This window comes from Zalophus californianus, chromosome 11 (genome assembly GCF_009762305.2).
Source record: "Zalophus californianus isolate mZalCal1 chromosome 11, mZalCal1.pri.v2, whole genome shotgun sequence".
NCBI lineage: Eukaryota > Metazoa > Chordata > Mammalia > Carnivora > Otariidae > Zalophus > Zalophus californianus.
In genome coordinates, this window is record NC_045605.1 from 15,180,093 (window position 1) to 15,202,035 (window position 21,943).

Genomic DNA, 21,943 nt, shown 5'->3' on the forward strand with positions numbered 1-21,943 from the left:
AAGTCACAACTTCTCATCAATTAATCAACAGATAACCTTGTTTTATGTGTTGCTGTTTAAAGACACCTTATTTACTCATGGCCAACACACTGTAATTCCTGTCTGTACAAAATTTATTTAAAACACCTTTTCTCTGCAAAGCACATCAGTCTTCTTGTGCTTAGAAGCAATGAACAGCACTTTAGCACTAAGCTTTGGAGCCATTTTAAACCATGAAATAAAAAACAAAAAAAAAAAACACAAAAATGCAAAAAATGTGGCATTAATGTGGCACAGACTGTGAAAAAGACATTTATGAGAGCTGAAACAAGGCAATGTGTCACTTTGTTCAATCTCAGCTGGGAATATGAATAGCTGGTATTTTCTATTGTGTTACTAGTATCCACAAATGACTTCGAAAGCACTTGAGTACTGATTGTAGGGTTACAAATTTTGGCATGTAGCCGAATTTGCAAATACATAATATGCAAATAATGAGGATCGACTATAATTAAGGTCAAATTATCTTATAATTAAATTAAAAATGTCTTTGATGTCAATCATACAGTATCGACTTCAGATCAACAACCAAAACTACCTTTTAGGAAAAGCAATGGACTATTTTTACATTAAAAATGGTGGGAAAACAGACACAACTGTTTTCTGGGGGTTAAGTAATGGGTAATATTCAGCAACTGAAGCCTATTACTTACCCTGGAGAAAAGTGTGTTGAGGCAGTGTACTTTTTGGCGCTCAGTTACATAGGCGTAGTACTGGGTTACTCCCTTCAAAGTTAGTTCCTCCATCAGGTTAATCTCATAGGGTTTCTGCAAATGGGAATTCTGAAAAAAAGAAAAGTCATATAATTAAAAAAGCAGGGCATATCTCTTAAACTTGAAATATATCCCCCATACATTTCTGATCAACTCTTGCTTAAAAGGCACGCAGAGTATAATCTAATCTAATCTAGACAGAAGAAATAAGTTACCATATAAAAGAAAATCTAACATTCAGATATGTAGCTAAATTCCTATTTTGTACTTTGTATACAGAATTACAATGTAATCAATTTATCCAGTATATCAATGGCTGTATGTCGGCCTGACACCAAAGGCTAAGTGAATAAAGAATTTGATCAAATTACTGTTTAAAAAAAAAAAAAAACAGTTAAATTATGCACAAGAAACCTTAATTGATCAGCTGGCAGGAAAGCCAAAAATGTGAAATAATCAGCATAAACTGATAACAAGATGTAATTATGAATAAAGGTATACTCGTGGGCAACAGAATGAATGGCACTGCTTCCAAGTACAGATTTATACTCACCATGAACTTCTGTACACTAAGAGGGAAAGTAGCAGAATATAATAAAATCTGTCTGTTTTTAGGTAGCGTGAGAATAATATCCTCCATTATCTGCACAAAATCCTGTGACAGCAACTTATCTGCCTGCAGTACAAAGGAAAGACAATTTCAAAAACAATCAGTGTTCAAGGTTAATAAGGCATTACCCCGCAGGGGCATTCAGGGAATATTCCTGGCTGTAACCCATACTCTATGACACTCCCTACTCCAAAGGCACCAAAACACATTTGCAGTGATTCAAAAGGGGGAAAATCTCTAATACCGTATTCTAGAGGGAAGAGAAAACCCTAGACAGATAACAGTCCTTGTTCCCCTAACAAAATTTTAATGTGATTTCCATTAAAGGCAGTACGTGGTTTAGAGTACAATCTGCAGAGTCAAACTACCTGGGTTGAAATCCTGCCTCCTTCACTTATTAACTATGTTGGCACATTATTTAACCACCCAATACACTTCAGTTATTTAACCACCCAATACTTCAGTTTCCACAACTTTAAAATTACTGCTACCTTACAGGGTGGTTGTGAAAAGCAAATGAAAAAACATGTGCTAGCACATAGTGACTAATAAACATTCTCACTCCTTACTCAAAGATAAAAAAACCTGTCTGAATTAGACTATGATCGACCTGATCTAGTTATCTAAAACACAAACCAAAGAGAAAAATAACTTTATTTCAAAACATTAACACTGATACAGTGTATGTATAAAAACACTGCCAGATCCAAAAACTGTAGAGTCCAGTAAGTTCTTAAAAGGCACTTACAACCTGATGAGATAACAAATACACCAGAGACAAAAAAAAAAAACAAACAATACAAAGTAGGATATACTAAATGAGGGGTTAGAGACATTAGATGCTTTTTAAGATGTAGCACTGATTGGAAAAAGACTTAGAATGAACTTGGCTTTGAGATATTCAACAACTCCTTTTCTTGAAAAATAAAAACAAAACTTACAATCTGGCATCCCTAAGAAAAAGACAACTAGGCTGAACTACTCCTAAAAATGCCTACCATCTATTGCCTTTAAAGGGCAAACATGTTTTGTTTTATAAGTGATTTAGTTTGAATTGACAAGAGTCATGCATTTACTAGAGGTTCACGAACACAAAGAGCTTTTGCTTTATTCACTGGCAGTTATAAACAAAGAAATGAAGAGACATTACCTCATCCAATACTATCATCTGGACATGATCAACTTTTGCTACTCCTTTCTTGATAAGATCCAGGATTCTTCCAGGGGTAGCTATCACCACGTGCACTACACAAGATTAAAATATATATATATATATATATATTCTCATTCATTTTAGCTTGGGCAAAGAGGATACAGTAAAGGTTTATCGTACATATTTTATCACAAACTTGTAGAGGCAGGAATAATACAGGCAAAGATGTGTTTCAAGACACGGATTTTCATTTCATCTTAGGTTGGTCAGAGAATACTTGTTTCACTCCTACATGGGGCAGGCTAATAGCTTCCTAAATCACCTGCTCCAAATAAGGGGGGAATACTTGTCTTAAAACCATCCCCAATGAATAACAAAGATATACCAGGCATCTCATACAGTTGCTTGCCTCTAAGCTAGAGCAATGGTCTTCAGAAGATTGTTATAAGGATGAAATGAGATAATTTTAAATAACCGTGCAATATGAAGTATACAGTAATTACCAAATGACAACCATATATAAAATTCTAACTCAAACTTTATGTATAATTTTACATAAGGGGATTTCATGCTTGTGTTATCTTTTTTCACTCAATGATGTATCATGGAGAACTCAATGAAAATAAATACAGATCAGCTTCACTGTTTAAGAGCTTTGTGGAATTCCACTCAGACTATACCCCAACGTATTTAACCCTCTGACATTTAGGATATTCCAATTTTTCAGTACTACAAACCACACTGCAGTAACCCTTTATTTGCCTAGTATTTCTTCAGGAAAAGATTATTGAAAATACACATTTATAATTTCAAAACACAACGCCAAACTGCCCACCATAAAGATCGTATCAATTTATACCCTCACACTGCAAGACAGCCTATTTCTTCTCAAAGTTATCATTGGTTACTAATATTTTTTTAGCCTTGCCAATCGGACAGATACAGTATCAATCTATTTTTATTTACATTAAAAAAATTACCAACAAGGTTGAATATCCTTTCAATTACTATCAATTTTTTTTTTTGAATGGTCATTTCCTTTATTCATTTTTCTACGGCAGTGTTTCTGATCTTTAAGTCTTTTTTTTTTTTTTAAGATTTTATTTATTTATTTGACAGAGAGCACAAGCAGGCAGGCAGAGGGAGAGGGAGAAGCAGGCTCCCACTGAGCAGGGAGCCCGACGCAGGGCTGGATCCCAGGACCCAGGGATCATGACCTAGGCCAAAGGCAAATGCTTAACCGACTGAGCCACCCAGCTGCCGCCCCTGGTCCTTAATTCTTAAAAACAACTTTTAGTAAGTTCAGGAAACGCCCCTGTCTGTAATTACACTTGGAGAGCTAGGCCACATTTAATCATTTCCTACCTGTGTCATCAAGCCTCATTATGTCATCCCGTAAATTGGTTCCTCCTGTGGTTGCCATCACTTTGGCCCCTCCCATGTGCTTGCTGACCTGGATGCAAATTTGACTGACCTGTAGAGCAAGTTCTCTAGTGGGAACAATCACCATTGCTGAAAAATAGAAAAAAAGAAACGTATTTTAAGAGTGTAATAAGCTACAGAAATACTGCCCCTTGCAATCTAGATGCTCAGGACATATTAAAAAGTTGAATCATAATAAGCCTAATTCTGAAAAGGTAAATAAGTCAATCTCCTTTACAAAAAAAAAAAAAAAAAAAAAGAACCCATTACAGTGTTCTAGCTTTAGACTTTTCCTCAGCAACACTGCTTTATAAACCTGGTACTCCTTAGTTACAAACCTTTAAAGGGTTCTTTGACTTGGCAACCATTAGCTCAAGGTTTATTAATTTAATATTTCAGTAAGGGATTCACTAAACACCTGAATAGGAAACTCCTGCTGCCCAGGTTCCACTTACATCACATGAATATAGGTAAACGGAAAATGGGAGAAATGATTACAGATCAAGATCAATTTATGAAAATTTCAGAAAAAGCTTTAGAGGTCAAAATTTAACTATAAGCTTACTTTGCATACAACTATGGAAACTTGTTTCTTCCCTACTAAGCTCTTAAAAATTCCAGAACCACAAGGCTTTTATACAGGAAAACGTTCATGAGCTCTTGCAGACATGCAGGTGCCCCAAGAAACAATTCAGTTCCACACCTTGTAAGTAGCAAAGTCGGACAACTTCATGATCTTTGCTTTCCTATCTATAAGGCAATACTTATTTTGCCTATTTCACGGGAATACTATCAAAACTGTGTAATATGTAAAACTCCTCTGAAAACAGAAATCTTTTTAAAAAGCTGGGTACTTTCTTTTTTAAGATTTTATTTATTTATAAATAAGAGAGAGCGAGCGAGAGAGGGAACACAAGCAGGGGGAGTGGGAGAGGGAGAAGCAGGCTTCCCACCGAGCAGGGAGCCCGAAGTGGGACTCGATCCCAGGACCCTGGGATCATGACCTGAGCCGAAGGCAGATGCTTAACGACTGAGCCACCCAGGCGCCCAAAAGCTGGGTACTTTATAAGACAGTTGGGCCAAATACTAACCCCAGATTATGTAAATTATAAAAAGAAATGATAATATCTTCTACACAACTCCAAAGTAAAACAGCCATTTTTAGTTTAAACAAACTAACCTTGTATATTGTCCTTCTTCAGGTCTAGCCGTTCAAGTAAGGGAATGAGGTAGGCACCGCTCTTGCCTGTTCCATTTTTTGCTCTAGCTAAGATATCCCTACCAGATAAAGCAATGGGAATGCTCTCCTCCTAAGAGACAAGAAGATGCAAATTACTTGTGAATAAAAACAGTACATAAGCAAATTATTCTCTAAAATATACTGGAGGTATACCTCTTTGGTACAGCTTTCAAGTGTCCCACATTTGCATTTTATAAGACTAGGCAGAGACCAAGTAAATCATCAGTCAACATCACCATCATTATCAACCAGTATTTATGAAACTGCTCATAGTGTATTATTAAACTGTATCCCAATGTAATAAAAACTATATGGATTTGTATGTGTGAGAATGTGTAGGTCTAAGGAAGCTGGGCACGTACAGCAAAGAAAACAAAGAAGAGGAACCTGGGCTAACACAAATAGGATTTGAATAAACAGGAAAAAAAAGTGAAGGACATTTCATAATGAAAAAGTGGGAGAAAAAAATGGCACGAACAATACAAAGGAAGACTGTACGTTTTGAGACAAGTAAGCCAATTTAACCACAATGAAAAACTGCAGCTTTGACAACTCATCCTCGCAAAAAATAGGAATCAACTGGAAAAGTTTAACTTCAGGTCCTATCTGATTTATTGTATCATATAAGCTCACAATGTCAATGGCTCACATCCAACTTCTCTGTCCTGAAATGTCCTCAATTGGAGGCTCAATTCTATTCCAGTTATCTTAATCCACGGTCACATCAGAGCGTGACTTTTCATTTTCACATTTAGCTTTCTCTGTCACGTGTGTTTTGCAAAGGTAATATTTCCTACTAGGACAAGCTACCTAAACAATAGCAAAGGATTCTCCCAAATCACTGTTAATTAAATACACATATACACATACACATATATAGGCAGAAGAGGTATAAAGAGGGAGGAATAAGAACATTTCCATTTCTAAAACTAGAATTTTTAATTTTAATTTCTAAAACCAAAGAATTATGAAAGTAAATTAGGAATGAGATTCATAATCACTGTAACATCATTTCTATACTTAAGCTAATGACCAAAAGAACTCTCTCTAACACTTTAAAATCGTTATTACAGCAACATCTAATAAGCATCATGACTTGCATTTTCCACCATAATACTCATCCTACCTAGAACCCATCACAGGGGTCAGAAGGGTTCCATATGATCAGAAAAAGAAACACAGCTCCCAGAATTGTAAAAATGGTCCAATGACAATACTCTTGTTACCTTCTGTTCCTATAACCAGCATTAAACAGTCTGATTATAATAAAGCAGGCCAAACGAAAAAATCCTTGGCTTTGCCCCTTTGGGTCTTAATCTCTTCCTTCCTACTTTGAGTCAACTCTGTTAATCTACAGTTGCTCTGGGGGCTTATTACCCCCATGGGTTCATTTTCTTCCATGGTTTTTAAATAGGCTACTTGCACACTACTCAGTTCTATAGCAGAATAAAAGGCTAGGTGGTCTCCAAGGGCCTCCCAATGACTTCTCAAGTCAGGTTCTTTAAAAGAATAAAACTTTTGGGCGCCTGGGTGGCTCAGTTGGTTAAGCGACTGCCTTCGGCTCAGGTCATGATCCTGGAGTCCCGGGATCGAGTCCCGCATCGGGCTCCCTGCTCAGCAGGGAGTCTGCTTCTCCCTCTGACCCTCCCCCCCCATGTGCTTTCTCTCTCTCTCATTCTCTCTCTCAAATAAATAAAACTTAAAAAAAAAAAAAAAAAGAAAAGAAAACTTTTGAATGAAGTGAGGCAGGTTAGAACTAGCTTAAGGGTATCCTAATTCCCATTTTGGGTTCACCTTCTAACTTAGATTAAGACCACTAATTTCTATTCCCTTGCACTCTCTGATAGGGTTTATGCTCTATAGAAACTGTTTAAAGATAAGGTTTCTTTAAAAAAAAAAAGTAAGTAAGCTAGTCTCTAAGTTAAGATACACTGATATTTTGCCCCATATGGTGAGCAGTCAGGGAATTCAACACATCCACACTGTCTCTTACCACTGTTTGCTAGGAAGATTATGTAATATGATGAAAGAGAATTCAAGTCAGGCTCAGACAACTGTGAAACCCAAGAGGAAATCATGGGAGCTACCAGGGAGAAAAGAAAGAAGGTAGGAAGCTAAAAACTAAAAACTGTGTGCTGATTCAGATACTTTGTTATTTATATCCTTTCAAGTTAGGTATTTTTGTTTTATAATAAAAACATTCCCACACAAAAACTTGTATGTGAATGTTCATAGCACTATTCAAAACAGCTAGCAGTAGAAACAACCCTATCAACTGATAAACCAAATGTAGTATAGCCATACAATGGAATTATTATTCAGCAATACAAAGACAAGAAGTACTAATACATGCTACAACATGGATGAACCCTAAAAAATGCTAAGTCAAAGAAGTCACTCACAAAAAAACCACATATGACTCCATTTATATGAAATGTCCAGAAAAGGCAAATCCATAGAGACAGAAAGTAGCTTAGTGGTTGGTTAGGGCTAGGGGAAAATGAGGGGGGAGACTGCTAAAGCAGTTTCTTTTTAGTGAAAGTGTTCTAAAATTGATTTGCACAACTGTGAATATACTAAAAACCACTTAATTGTATACTTTTTTATTTTTATTTTTTTAAAGACTTTATTTGACAGAGAGAGACACAGAGAGAGAGGGAACACAAGCAGGGGGAGTGGGAGAGGGAGAGGCAGGCTTCCCGCTGAGCAGAGAGCCCGATGTGGGACTCGATCCCAGGACCCTGGGATCATGACCCGAGCCTAAGGCAGATGCTTAACGACTGAGCCACTTTAAATGTGTAAATTGTGTGATATGTGATTTTTATCTTAGTCAAGTTACCAAACCCATGACAACCCCACCACAATCCTGAGGTCTGATTCCGCCACCTTACCTCTCCAAGGCCATGTTCCACTCTAAGGTGGAAATGACCCACTAAGTATTTGTTGTGTTTTGGCTACCCTAGGATCCATTTTCCCTTTCCTAATAGCACCCTAACTTTCTTCTGAGGAATTACATGTCCCCCACCCACTGGATAGTCTAGGCAACCTCCCCAGCTAAATGGGAGACTTCAACTGAAGCCAGGCCAGCTCCATGCTCCCTTCTAAGAATTTAAATTGTTATAGTACATCCTGTAACAATCTGTAACTTCCTAGAAAGCCCTTCAGAGCTGCCTCAGTCCTTGGTCAATTCCAAGTGTGACTTTTCTCACTCTTGTGAACTCCTCTGACATTCAATAAATTTCCTTTTGCTAAAGTTAGCCCAAGTTGGTTTGTTGCTTACAACGAAAGCACAGTATACCTTCCAATTTCTTAGTACTGAGAAGCATCTGACAGAAGTGTGGTACCTAAAAAGCTGAAAATTGCCCCATTAGCTGTTTTTTTTTTTTTTTTTTCAAGATTTATTTGACAGAGAGAGAGGGAACACAAGCAGGGGGAGTGGGAGGGGGAGAAGCAGGCTTCCCACGGAGCAGGGAGCCCAGTGCAGGGCTCGATCCTAGGACCCCGGGACCATGACCCGAGCTGAAGGCAGACACTTAATGACTGAGCCACCCAGGGGTCCCCATTTAGGGCAGTAGTTTCTTTTTACCTCCTCGGGCCAGGTGACCTTACGAATCTTAATTTCAGGGGGAAAAAATAGTATGAGTATGGTGGAGGAGATAGCAATGGTTGTCACAGGTATCTATCTACTGCTGCCCAGAAAAAAGGATATGGAAGATAATTAATTTCAAAAATATCTCTAACTTAAGGAACACACCCCAATTTTACCACAATAACTAATGAGGAAATGCATTTAAAGACTTTTTTTTTTTTTGCAAACTTAGGAAAACAATTCCTATAATAAGAAATCCATGTTAGCCAGAGAAATGATTTACAAAGGATTAAGAATGCTGTAATTCCTATCAACAATAAACTATTAATTCTTATTAAACCTGGTTGACAAAATAATTTCTCAAAGTAGTTGAGATTCTTGACCATGATGTGAAATTTTGTTGCCAACAATACGAACTCCCATGTTTCCCTCAATAATGGACTACCTGCCATTTCATCATTATCTTATCTACAAAGTCTTCAAAAGTTGCGCCTAGGGTCTGGAAGCAGTAAGAGTTGTCAATCACTGCAAAATTAATACAGTTGAGCCCTGAACGTGGGGGTTAGGGGCACTGACACCCCACACAATCGAGAATCCACATATAACTTTTGACTCCTCTAAAACTTAACTACTAATAGCCTACTGCTGACTGGAAGCCTTACTGGAAACATAAATAGTCATATATTTACATTAATGTAAATTAACATACAAAATAACACATTTTATATATGTAAATAAGTGAAGTTAGAGAAAAAAATACTAAGAAAGTTATAAGGAAGATACATTTACATACCATAGAAAAAATCTGCAGTTCAAACCCTTGTTGTTCAAGGGCCAACTCTGTAAGGTTTCATAATGTTAAGCAGAATAAAACAGGTTCTTAGGCCAAAGAAGTCTGCGCTCATATAAGGGTATGCCTTTAGGGTGGCAAAGTTATGCTAGCTATGGAGCATAGCATTCAGAACCAGAACTAGAGTCACAGATGGCTACACCAAAGAAAGATGTGTGGGGGCAAGCTGTAGTATATCTGGTTCCAGCCTGTCAGTGTAAAATATTCTTTTTGGAGGATATAATTTTAAGTGCCTCATTGTCCAATAATCTTACAGCCAATAAAATTTCACCATCTCCTAAAAAAGACTCAAATGCAGAGGACACCCATCTGATCAAGAAGGCTTCTGTATTTGGGAAAAAAAATGCCTGGGTAGAACTGTAAACTAAGAACTATGGAAGATAATACCTTAAAAACAACAGGAAAACAAGGAAAGTAGTTAAGAACAGAATGAACAGAAGGCGGCCAGTCATGAGGTTAGATTTTACTATAGGATTTCGTTTCTTTTTGGTTCTAAAATCCTAATATTTACAGTTTATTACACTGAATAATTCTAAGGAACATCTTGTGTTTTTCCCAGATTTTGGGCAAAACAAAAGGAAGAAAAAGACAATGTGAATGGTGGTCTTAAATACCTAAAATAATACTTTATGTTCGCACACTGCTTTGCTATTTCAAAACATTTTGTTTACATGTTACATTTACTCCTCACAAAAACCCCATGAGGGACATTACTTATTTCTACTTTACTGAAAAAGCTAAATATGAGACTGGTAAAGTGGCTGGAAAGATAACTGCCTATATGTTATACTAATACTGAAAGTGCAAATAACAAAGTCAATTTTAAAATTTTAATACATGGGCGCCTGGGTGGCTCAGATGGTTAAGCGTCTGCCTTCGGCTCAGGTCATGATCCCAGGGTCCTCGGATCGAGTCCCGCATCGGGCTCCCTGCTCCTTGGGAGCCTGCTTCTCCCTCTGCCTCCCTCTCGCTCTCTCTGTCTCTCATGAATAAATAAGTAAAATCTTAAAAAAAAAAAAGAAAAAGAAAAAAGAATTAAGTCAGCTAGGGGCACCTGGGTGACACAGTCGGTTGAGCATCCAACTTGGTTTCGGCTTGGGTCGTGATCTTGGGGTCATGGGATCAAGCCCCACGTTGGGCTCTGTGCTCAGCGCAGAGTCTGGTTGGGTTTCTCTTTCTCCCTCTGCCCCTCACCCCCGCCAAATAAAATCTTAAAAAAAGAAAATGAATTAAGTTTGCTAAGTGAACCAATCTTTTTTTTTCTTTTTTTTTGGGGAAAGCAGGGGCATTTATTCCTTCTTGCCTCACCATCGCCTTTTTTGATAAAACTACCATATGGAGTAATAACCCATAACTATTATAGAGCATTTATCATCTACTAGGCACTATACCAAGCATACTAAAATGAATTACCTCACTTAATCTTCACAACTCCTCTATGATATATACTATTATATCAATTTTATAGGCCAGGAAACTGAGGCTTAGAGAGATAACTCAAATAATCAACTTATAAAGGAGTGGAGCTGGGATTCAACGTGGGCAGTCTGACTGCAAGACTAGTTCTTCAATAGTTCTATAGACCAAGTTAACCTGCAGACATGTCAACCATAATTTCACCAAAGCATTCTAAATACCACTGAACATCTGAGGGCCCATTTCCTGCCATCCACCTTGCTAAGTACTGGAGATACAAAGTTGAATGATATAGTCCCTACAGTAGAAGGCTCTCATGAAACTTTTCATCCCTGTAAATAAAATGGATTAACATGAACTACATTACAGAAAAGTAAATTACAAAATGTTTTCAATATATGCACTCAAATTGCCTATCTGGTGATGTATAACCTTATCTCGATACTTTCTCAGCCATAATAAACTTCTTTAATTTGTCCACAAAGGCAAACAAAGGTGAAAACCCCTAGGCAACCACTACCCCAGTGTTCTCTGCTTGGAATATGAATCACTTCTTCTAATGGCTACATATATATGCAATTTCAACTACAAAGGGGCACACTGAAATTATCTGTACGATTAGCTGTCTTATCCACCTACTGTGAGGGCAGGAACCCTGTCTTGTTCATAAAAACATCTCCAGTCTCTAACATTTTCTAGGTTACTCAGTACATGTTTGCTCAATGAAAAAATACTCAATGATGTCACAGGGTTTGTTCTTATTACAGCTTCGGTTTAACAGTTTTAATTAATGTGTGTTTATGTCTACGTGTATGTAGATACATATACATATGTCTACATACATATATTTCCTTTTCTTTTCACCGAAAGGGCCGAAGAGCAAAGAGTGTATGCACTATGCAGATTTAAGTTTCTAATACTACTATCCCACTAAGCAGGGCTCCTCGGAGAAACGGCTGATTCCAAGGCTAGGACAAGATAGGTATAGATAAGCTCAGCATCATGATATACCAAAAAAAGGAAGTACTCAAGAAAAATAAAGGGGGTGGGGGAGGTGAGGAGTGAATAGGCAGAGCACAGAGGGTTTTTAGGGCAGTGAAACGATTCTGTCTATACCACAATGATGAGTACATGTCATATTTGTTCAAACCCACAGAATGTACAATGCCAAAAGTGGGCCTTAATATAAATAACAAACTCTGGATGATGTTAATAGAGGTTCCTTAGTTGTAATAAATGCACCATTCTTGTGAGGGATGTTGATAATGGAGAAGGTTATCCATGAGTGGGGACCAGGGTTTATGGGAAATCTCTACAACTGCTGTGAACTTAATATTGCTCTAAAAAAATAGTCTATCAGAAAAAAAGCAGGTGCGTGTACATTATAAAAACACAGGGACCAGCCTGAAGGAACTCACAATGGCCAAAAATGGGACAATTTGACCATAAAAATACCATTGGGGGGGGAATTTGTGAGTCCACACTGATAATATACAAATACATGAAAGGATAGGGAAGGCTTTTTTTTTTTAAATTTAAGACCTTATTTCTTTATTTGAGAGAGAGAAAGCACAAGAGGGGCGAGGGTCAGAAGGAGAAGCAGACTTCCCGCTGAGCAGGGAGCCCAATGTGGGACTCGATCCTGGCACTCCAGGATCATGACCTGAGCTGAAGGCAGTCACTTAACCAACTGAGCCACCCAGGTGCCCCAGGGAAGGCTCTTCTTTACAAGGCCAAATGTGGAAGGAGTGCTAGCATTGGAAATGCATCATAATCTATCAGAGTAAAGATCAAATCATGCAAGAATCACCAATGGATGCTAAGACTAGGGAGAAATTTTGATGGAAGAGTAAGATACCTGCATGGTCTTAAAAGTGCTTCCCACAGACTGCTTATTAGTTTCAAGGGAAGGGGGAGAAAAGCAATTATACAGTAGAAAAATCAGATACCACCTTGAGATGATAATCAAAATTAAATTCACCAATGAGAAATAGATGGACACTGTGTATACCTCCAAATGTGGTGGCTTGAGATGGCCATAACGTAACTTCTACAGCAGTTTGGCTAAGAATGCATAGCTTGAGGCTAATCGCATGGAGACATGACACAAACCCAAAATGAGGAATATTCTATTAGGAAAAAAAGGGCTCTATTTTTTTTTCTTCTAAAGATTTTATTTACTTGAGAGAGACCTAACTAACTAACGCAATACCTGATCTAAGGAGGCATCCTGTACAGAAAAGAAAAAAATAATGTTCTAAAGGACATTTTGGGGTCATTTAAAAATTAGAATACAAATGACAGAAAAGACAAAAATACTGTATTAATGTTAAATTGACCAAAGATAACTGTATTATGGTTACACAAGAAAACATCCCCAGGGGCGCCTGGCTGGCTCAGTTGGTACAGCATACAACTCTTGATCTCAGGGTCGTGAGTTCAAGCCCCACGTTGGGCACAGAGCTTACTCAAAAAGAAAAAGTCCTGTTTCTTAGGAAATACACACTGAAATATTTAGAAGTAATGGGCCATGATTTTGTGACTTATCTTTAAATGGTTCAGAGAAAGTGTGTATGTGCACTTGTATACATGAGAAAAATGCTAATTATATCATTCACACAGATCAAAAAGTATGGAATGTTTAACTCATAACATCACATGTGGATGAAAAGGGAAAACATACCTGAATAGGAGATGGTTTTTCCCAGCCCATTTCAAAAATTCCCATCAGTAACTCCCGTTTCAAACAATAATCTTCAAACTCATTTCCTTTTGTGGAGGTCACATCCTAGTCAAACAAAGCAAATAAGACAACAAAATAATAAAGTACAACTGTGTTCCTTTTGTAGTTACTATGCCTAAGAAAGTTTGAGACTTAATTCTTCCTCTACCCCATTTAAAATATAAATATATGCAAATGAGTTCTCTGTCTTGGTCTATATTTCAAGTATTCCTAAGGAATAACCACTCTTTAACACACACAGGCCCACTTAAAAAATGTTTTAGGGAAAGGCCACCCTGTGGTCATATTCTCCTGAAGACTGGTTGAATACTGTTATTTCTATGTAAAGCATCATGCTGTGAATTACAAATCACAAGATGTGAAGTCAAACTGCAGCTCCACCACTCATTGCCTGCAAATATCCTATTGTAAATAATTGTGATTTCTCAGACTTAGCACTACTGACACTAGGCCAGAAAATTCTCTGTGGTAAGGGGCCATCCTGTAGCATCCCCCTCATGGAGTTTAACAAGCTGTGATAATCAAAAATGTCTCTAGCTACTGCTAAATGCCCACTAAGGGACAAAAATCACCCCTAGTTGGGAACACTGGGCTAAGAGAACGAATTTCTCAACTTCCTTGTCCTCATCCACAAAACAAGGATAATACCTAACCTGAATCTTACTGTAATTGCTGGGAGCATAAGAGAATTTTGAGAAAATGCTTTGCAAACAATGAAAATACTCCATCAAAGTTAGATGAAATATACAGATGTATAAATACAGTATTTAAAATACAGACACACGTTACTGTATTAATATAATACTCCAAACAGTGAAAAATTTTGGCAGTTCATCATATATGATCCATACAATGTCAACCACTTCAACAGAAGAGTTAAACACACAGTGCCTGTTATTAAGTAACTACTTCACTTTTGGAGTTTCCACACCATTTTGCCCCTTGAATTTTACAATCAACTTACCGAAGTTTTGATTCTTAGATCCTTTGGAGGGAGTTTTAAAGTCTTTTTCCAGTCATCACCAGGTCTACAGAGAATATAGTAAAATTGAAGCATGAGAATTCTTAGCATCACTATTCTAATAATACAAAGATGATTCACCACAATTACAATTAAGTTCTAAAAAGCACAGCAAGTTTAATATATTGCCATATACTTTGGAATATAGTTAACAGAAATAAACAGCATTAGAAAAACTATTCTCACAAAAGAACAATCTAGAGGATTAAAAAAAAAAATCAAGAATAGAAGGGAATAATGCATCCATCCTCTTAAGAGAAGCAGTGTAGTATACAGTGCAACTGTTGTCCAAACTGGTAACCCCTGTGTTTTGTTTGACATTAGTGTGTTTTAATTTAAATTAGTTGCCAACAGTTAAAAATGAGGAGATTTCATATAAAAGTCCAGATTCTGGCTTTTCTTGGAAATAAAAAAAAAAAAAAAAAAAGGAAGCTTTAGCAAGTTCCAAACTTCTGCATATCAACAGTTTGTAACTGGGAGCTTTTTTTTTTTTAAAAAAGATTTTAATTTATTTATGTGACAGAGAGAGATAGCGAGAGCAGGAACACAAGCAGGGGCAGTGGGAGAGGGAGAAGCAGGCTTCCCGCTGAGCAGGGAGCCTGATGCAGAGCTCGTTCCCAGGACCCTGGGATCGTGACCTGAGCTGAAGGCAGACGCTTAACGACTGAGCCACCCAGGCGCCCCAATAACCAGGAGCTTAAATCAAGCAGTAGACTCCTTTAGATAAAGCAAGTACCTTCCCATGTGGCACAGTCTCCTGTAAACATCTGAGTTTCTAACTTTTGGTGACTAATTAAAACCAAGGGCTCTAAAGTTTCAGACCTGAGGTCAGGCTCTAATTACTTATTATTTTTGTGACTTTGCAGCAGTTACTTTTCTAAGCCTCCAATTCTCTCATACATAAAGGGGGTTGAGAATTATATCAAATAATTTACATAAAGCACTAGGAATAGTTCCTGGCAAAATAAGAACTCAGGGGGTGCCTGAGTAGCTCAGCTGGTCAACCATCTGATTTTGGCTCTGGTTATGGTCTCAGGGTCCTGGACTGAGCCCTACATCGGGCTCTCTCCTCAGCACCACCCCCCCTCAAGTAAATAAAATCTTAAAAAAAAAAGAACTCAGTTTTAGCTGTTAATGACTATCTCTCTTTTTTTTACTGAGAATGCTGAAACCAAATTTCTTTTTGGTCAGGTAAAAACCTCAAATAATACTCAAAGCATCTAATGGGAAAAAAATGGTCAATGTCATCTTTAATAGAAGTTTTCACTGATTTCATTACAGCGACTCTTACATAATCAGAGCCCCCAAAACATCTTAAAGAGTCTCGATTTAGAAAGAGAAGCACTTACTTTACTTAAAGCTAGGTCCCATATAATTTAAGATACTCTAACACAGATAACTATTTGCTACCAATTCCATGGGTATCAAAGCCTTTCACCTCTGCCTATAATTAACACACCAAAGTTTCTGAGCAAAAATGTCAGTTGAATATCCTAGTATGCCAGCTTGCCATTGTCAAATTCAATATAAAGTGAATAAAAATACAGAAATACAACGGAAAATCTTACCACAAGGAATTTATAACCTTAGGAGTTAAAAGACCCCAACTATTTAAAATGAGAAAATAAGTGATAGAGATTAAGTATTAGAAGAGTTCTGAAGACAGTGACGCAATCTAGAAGCCTTCATGGAAGAGATGACAGATTAAAAAAAAAAACAACTGAGATTTAAAGAACCCACAGAATGAAAAAGAACCCATTAATCCCAGGCAGACCAAAAAAGAAAAAGCAAAATCCTATTGCCTGAAATCAGAATTTAAGTAGAAAATAATGAAGTAACACAGCTTTATGTTTAAAAATAGCCTGAATTTTGCTAGCCTACTCATATTTTGTCAAGACAAACTACAATTTAGAGAATATTCTTGATTTCTATACTAATTAAAGCTTTAAAATATGCAAAAAAATAACAGAATACGCATTAATACCAATTCTCACAATGACCAAACCAATTCCAATAGAAATTAATTTAGAGGTCACTAGCAAACCACATTCAAGTAACCATGTCTATGTTATTCCGGTAGTTTTTAAGTGCTACTTTTCTTTAGGAAGTGCTTTTTAGGCATGGAAAAGACCTAGGTTTACTATAATACACACTTTAGTTCAGTGACCCAGAGAGAATGGGAATTCTTAGCATCACTATTCTAATGAGAGATTTCATATGAAGATTTCAAGAGAATAAATCAATCTCTATGGCTAGATTTTAACAATGAAGTCAAAATGTGAAATGGGGTCAAGAATCTTCAATGTTAATTTTCTATTAACTGAATCTTCATAGAGTGATAGTTATCAGTAATAATTTAAAGTGTACACTTAGATGACAAACAGCATATTTACAAGAAAAAATATTCTGTAGTAAGATGAGGCTCTTAAGTTTTTAGAGTCAAAGGGACTCGGGACTATTCCGTTCCATGCATTTCCAGGATTTCAAATCTTGAAAACCCTGATATGTAACAGCTTATAATTTTGTGTGCGTGTAAAAGGAGAAATATATATATTTTTTAAAGTAGAAAACTAAAGTTCCATAATCTTAAATTAAGAAAAAAAGTCATGGATAAATTTTCTATCAGTGAGTATGTTTGAATTCAGAAGGCTGGGCCAGTCTTTAAATTCAAAAACCTGAAATTGGCTTTAACTGCCATTTAAACTAGGGTAAGGTACCGTTATAACACTAGAAAAAGCCATACTGGCTAAAAAAAAGGATGAATCTGAGCTAATTATGAAAGCCAGAAATGTTTCAAAAAGTAATATATACAAAGATAATATATATCATCTGTATCTGTTAATGAACCTGAACTATGACAAAAATACATTATTCAATTGCAAATACCCACCCACCATAAAACAATGTCTTTTCTTTGCAAACAAAATGGTTAAAATAAGGTTTAAAGTAGTCAACAAAGTAGCAAAAAGGTATCTCCTTGGTCTCCCAAGTGTTTATTATTTATTCTAACACTTACTTAATAGTGGTGGTCATACTCTGTGCTTGCTGCTGAGTGCCGTTATTGATTGTGTTGGTATTTTTCAGCTGGTTCATTTGTTGCTGTGTCTGTGTGCCCCCTCCTCCGGGGCCACCACTGGGCTTCACAGGGCCCCTCAGCTGACCATTTTGACTGGATAGACCCATTATAACAGGGTTCTCTGTTCTGGCCGTGCTCATGCTGTATTAATCGTAAAGATGTCTCTTTCAAACTTCAAAACTTTTGAAAGTCAGTAGAGAAACTGTAATAACAGTTTATTAGGCTCTCCAAAACGAAGAGATAAATATAAGTCTTGCTCAATATATGAGTCCTTTATTGCAATGCAGGCAAGCACCTGTAAGTCTCTGAACGGTAAGCAGCAGTAACTTGCTCTCATGCACCGAATCAACTTTTTATTTTTTAAAAAGCCCTCTAACAAGGTTGTTATATATCTGAATTCACTCACTTCAATCTGAAACAAAGAGAAAGCTTAATTAGCAAATACAGGAGAGTAAAAAAAACTTTCCCTTTTAAAAGAACCCTTTTAGAGGAAATCACTCTATTTAAGAAATAAGAATACAGATGTACTTAGACTAAAACCCTAGCCAGGCTAGGAAGAGACACAAAAAGATGAACTGCTTCAAAAAGAACAAAACAAAACAAAAAAAACCCCAAGCCAACTGAGACCAATCTCAAACATTTTAAATTGTCAGTTCAAAGTAACCCAGAGAAGATGAGGTAGAAAGATACTGTGATTAAATTAGCATTAGCTGTCAAATGGCAATCTCTTCCTTTCAGTTTCCTCCCTGATGAATTCTCTAAAAGTCCCTGCCACCTCTAAAAGTCAATGATTCATTACACTTAATTGCATTACAACTCAATGAAGTATCACACAATTTTATTAATGTAAATCTACATACCTTGGAACAAGGCAAGACAATTTTTTTTTTCCTATTTCTGACAGCAACTGAGAATTCTTGAAATTAAGTGAGCTTTTGACTTAACTTTATGCTTTCAGGAAAAAAACCACATTTGTGCCTTTATGAATTTCAACCATGGAGGTTCAACTTTATGAAGAAAAATAAATTATTTTCTCTCTTAAATTTTGCCCCTTAAAACAACTGAAGCAGTTAAGAGATAACACATGTCTACATGTCAAAATCTTTCGCTTGAGAAAGTCAAGAAAATCTTCAGCTCCCTTAATAAAAATCTGAATATTAAAAAACTATTAGCTACATACATTTCAATAACTTTTCAAAAAGTGTATCCTAACTTAAAATATTTGCTGTTATTAAAAATATCTATAAAGACACAAAAAGGAAATTGCCTGTTTAAAAATCTGTGAAAGACTAAAAGACACTAGTAACTTTAACCAAACTTTCCAAAAAACCCAGAGTACTAATAGTTGTTTTAAAAAAGAATTGGCCAATCTCTGCCATTTTCAATTATTCCCAAAATCGAATTATTTTGAAATGCAGTAAATAAAAACAATTTACAAAGGCCAGAAAATAAGGGACTCCTATTCCTCTGCTGGGTTTGTTCTTTTTCAACTCCTTTATATTTCTTACCAAAAAATACACTAGTTTATTAATGGTGATTTTTTTCTCTTTTTGCCAAACACCAAGGATTCCAAAGCAATAAATCTTTTCTAAAAGACAACTGGTTATGTCTTTTTTAAAAACTGAAAATAAAGTTGCTCAGAAGCAAATCCTAATTATCACATACACAAAGCTGTATTATTTCTAAGTCTCTTAGAATATGATGTCTTACGCAGACCGTGGTTAACAGCCACCTAATTTTAGTTCAAGGTGGTAAATGGTTTCCTGTATTGACAGGTTTATATTATGATCAACAATATCACGGAGTTCACACAAGACTTGTTTGTTGCCAACCACTAAGGATGAAGAGGGTAACCTCTAAAGATTAAAAGATATCATTATTGTCCCTTGAGCTCTTAATATAAGACTTCCTATCTCCCTAGATCCAAAATGTGTCTATTACTCCCTTCTTACTTGAACCGAAACCTGCACTGCAGCTTTATGTCTCAGAGAAGGAAATATTCCTCCTACCCCTTCCCAATTTAGACTTGCAAGTTACATTCTACATTTTCAAAAATACTAACGAAACGTAGACTAGTTGGGAGGAGCCCCTTGCGGAGTTAATTACAGCACTTCCCAGATTGTAGTTAGCAAGTGACAGTTTCACACCCAAAACACTATCGTCATGTCAGACAAGAGCTTTTGTTTGCAAATGCAGCGCAGTTTCTCTTAAGCTTGGTCTGCAAGTTGGAGGGACTGTTTTATTCTGAAGGGAAAAAGGGACTGTGGTAGAGAAAAGGGAGTGAGCGATGAGGTAAAGAAACAAGCCAATGATTTGAGCCCCGTAACTCTGGGGCAATAATTTCTTGCTCCCCCAAAACGCACTCCCCCACCCACCCACTTCTAGTCAGCCCCCTGTGACCATAAACAAAAGGGATGGTGCCCTATAATCGCAGCTGCGCCACAAGAGCAGGGAACCAACTCCGCGGGCAGGAAACAATAGGGACTCCCCCTATAAGGCCCCAAAGAGAAACCCTTAAGTCAGAAAGCCCCCACTTTTCCTTCACGACTCGGGGGCTCCAGAATCACCCTCTTGTTACCGACCTACGAGGCCTTATTCCAAGCAAGCAGCAGCGGGTCCTCTTCCAAAACGAGCCCTCCGACACTGCAAATCCCTGCCGCCCCCTATAGGGCCGCCTCGTACCCTATAACCTCCACCATCCCCCTAAGTCCTTGCCGCCTCTGTGGTCCCACATCCCCTCGTCTTCCACTAAGCTCCTCTGAGTACTTCGCCCGCTCCTTCTCCGGACCCCTCCGCGCACGACATTCCCAGATTCGACTCTTCTCAGGCGCCCCCACCTCACACGGCTGCCGCCCGCCGCCCTCCTTCCTCCCAGGGGCCCGGCCAGGCCTCAGGCCTCCGCCTCAAAGCGCCCCCCCCACCCGCTGGCCGAAGGGCTTCCCGCGGCCCCGACCGCACCGCTGACCTCGACCCCACCACCTCACCCCACTCCCCGCAGCTGGGGCCCGAGTCCTACCACCGAGGCCACTCCCGCTCGGCACCCTCGGTCCTTTATTGTTGACTCGAAGCTCCCAAAATGGCGGCGGCTCCTTCCTCCTCGGAAACCTCCACCCGCCCCCACCCGGCCCCTCGCTTCTGCCTCCTCCTCCCGCCCCCGCCCCGCTCCGGGGGCCGCACCGCAGGGCCGCCCGCGCCCGCCGGCTCTCCCGGCCGCCCGGCCCTACCTCCGCCGCTGCCCGCTCTCATGGCGCCGCCGGAGTCGCCGCCCGGGCTGAGCTAACTCGGCTGCTCTGCCCCTCCCCCGCTCGCCCGCCGCCCCCTCCCCCTCCTCTCCCCCTCCCCCTGCCTGTCCGCATGGCGGCGGCCGCGGCTCCTCCTCCACGCAAGATGGCGGGAGCTCCGCCGCTGCCGGCGCCGCCGCGCTGTCGCGGCTTCACCGGCTTCGCGGCCGGAGGAATGTGGGCCGGGGAGCCTCCCTGAGGAGAAAATGGACGGCTGTGCTCTCACACCGACTGGGGGCCCCGGTGACGGAGACTCGAAGGGGAAATACGGGTTCCTTTCTGAGTGGGAAGGAGGGCTAGCTTTTTCACAGCCGAGGAGAAATGAGTGGGGAATGGTGGCCGGGAAGAGTCCGCCCTGCCCTCGCCCCCCGCAAGTGGAAAGCGGGGGTTGTGACCAGAGGAGGAGCTGCTTGTTCCCGAGCAAGGACGCGTTCCGAGAACGAGGCGTCCGAGTCGCGACTCGGTGGACGAGAGAGCTGACCTGACGTCCCGCGCGGGCCGCGGAGGCTGCCGCAGGCCCGGGGGGCGGGGAGGGGGCGCGGACGAGCCCCGCCGGGTGCGCCTCGGTCCAGGAACGCGCCGAACTAGTGGTCCGGAGGCGCCGGCGCGCGCCGGGGGGGGGGGGGGGGGGGGGCCGGAAGGGGGGGCGCGACGGCCCGGGACTGCGACCCTCCCGGCCCCGGAGGGCCAGCCTCCCAGACGCGGCGCGGGGAGCCGGCCTCCTCGACAGGAAGGGAAAGCTGCTAAGGAGTCACTTCTGGAAATAGGAACCAGAAGGCGGCCGAGAGCG

The 21,943-nt window shown here is 39.3% G+C and overlaps 1 protein-coding gene across 4 annotated transcripts in view; it reads right to left on the reverse strand.

Annotated features, from left to right (window-relative positions):
* DDX6 (DEAD-box helicase 6) overlaps positions 1-21,728 on the reverse strand; it is a 33,997-nt gene extending 12,269 nt beyond the window's left edge. The window contains exons 1-9 of one of the 4 annotated variants that reach the window (XM_027578841.2): positions 21,635-21,728; positions 17,813-18,284; positions 14,740-14,803; positions 13,716-13,820; positions 5,118-5,247; positions 3,881-4,027; positions 2,513-2,607; positions 1,306-1,428; positions 693-821 (exon numbers count right to left, since the gene is read on the reverse strand). In XM_027578841.2, the coding sequence (XP_027434642.1) occupies positions 693-821; positions 1,306-1,428; positions 2,513-2,607; positions 3,881-4,027; positions 5,118-5,247; positions 13,716-13,820; positions 14,740-14,803; positions 17,813-18,012 (993 nt within the window). In that variant the 5' untranslated portion in view covers positions 18,013-18,284; positions 21,635-21,728. Of the gene's footprint in view, positions 1-692; positions 822-1,305; positions 1,429-2,512; positions 2,608-3,880; positions 4,028-5,117; positions 5,248-13,715; positions 13,821-14,739; positions 14,804-17,812; positions 18,285-20,454; positions 20,797-20,888; positions 20,992-21,096; positions 21,209-21,634 lie in introns of those variants that run through there. The other 3 variants (XM_027578837.2, XM_027578838.2, XM_027578839.2) reach the window with 3 other exon arrangements.
* Positions 21,729-21,943: the final 215 nt, after the last annotated feature.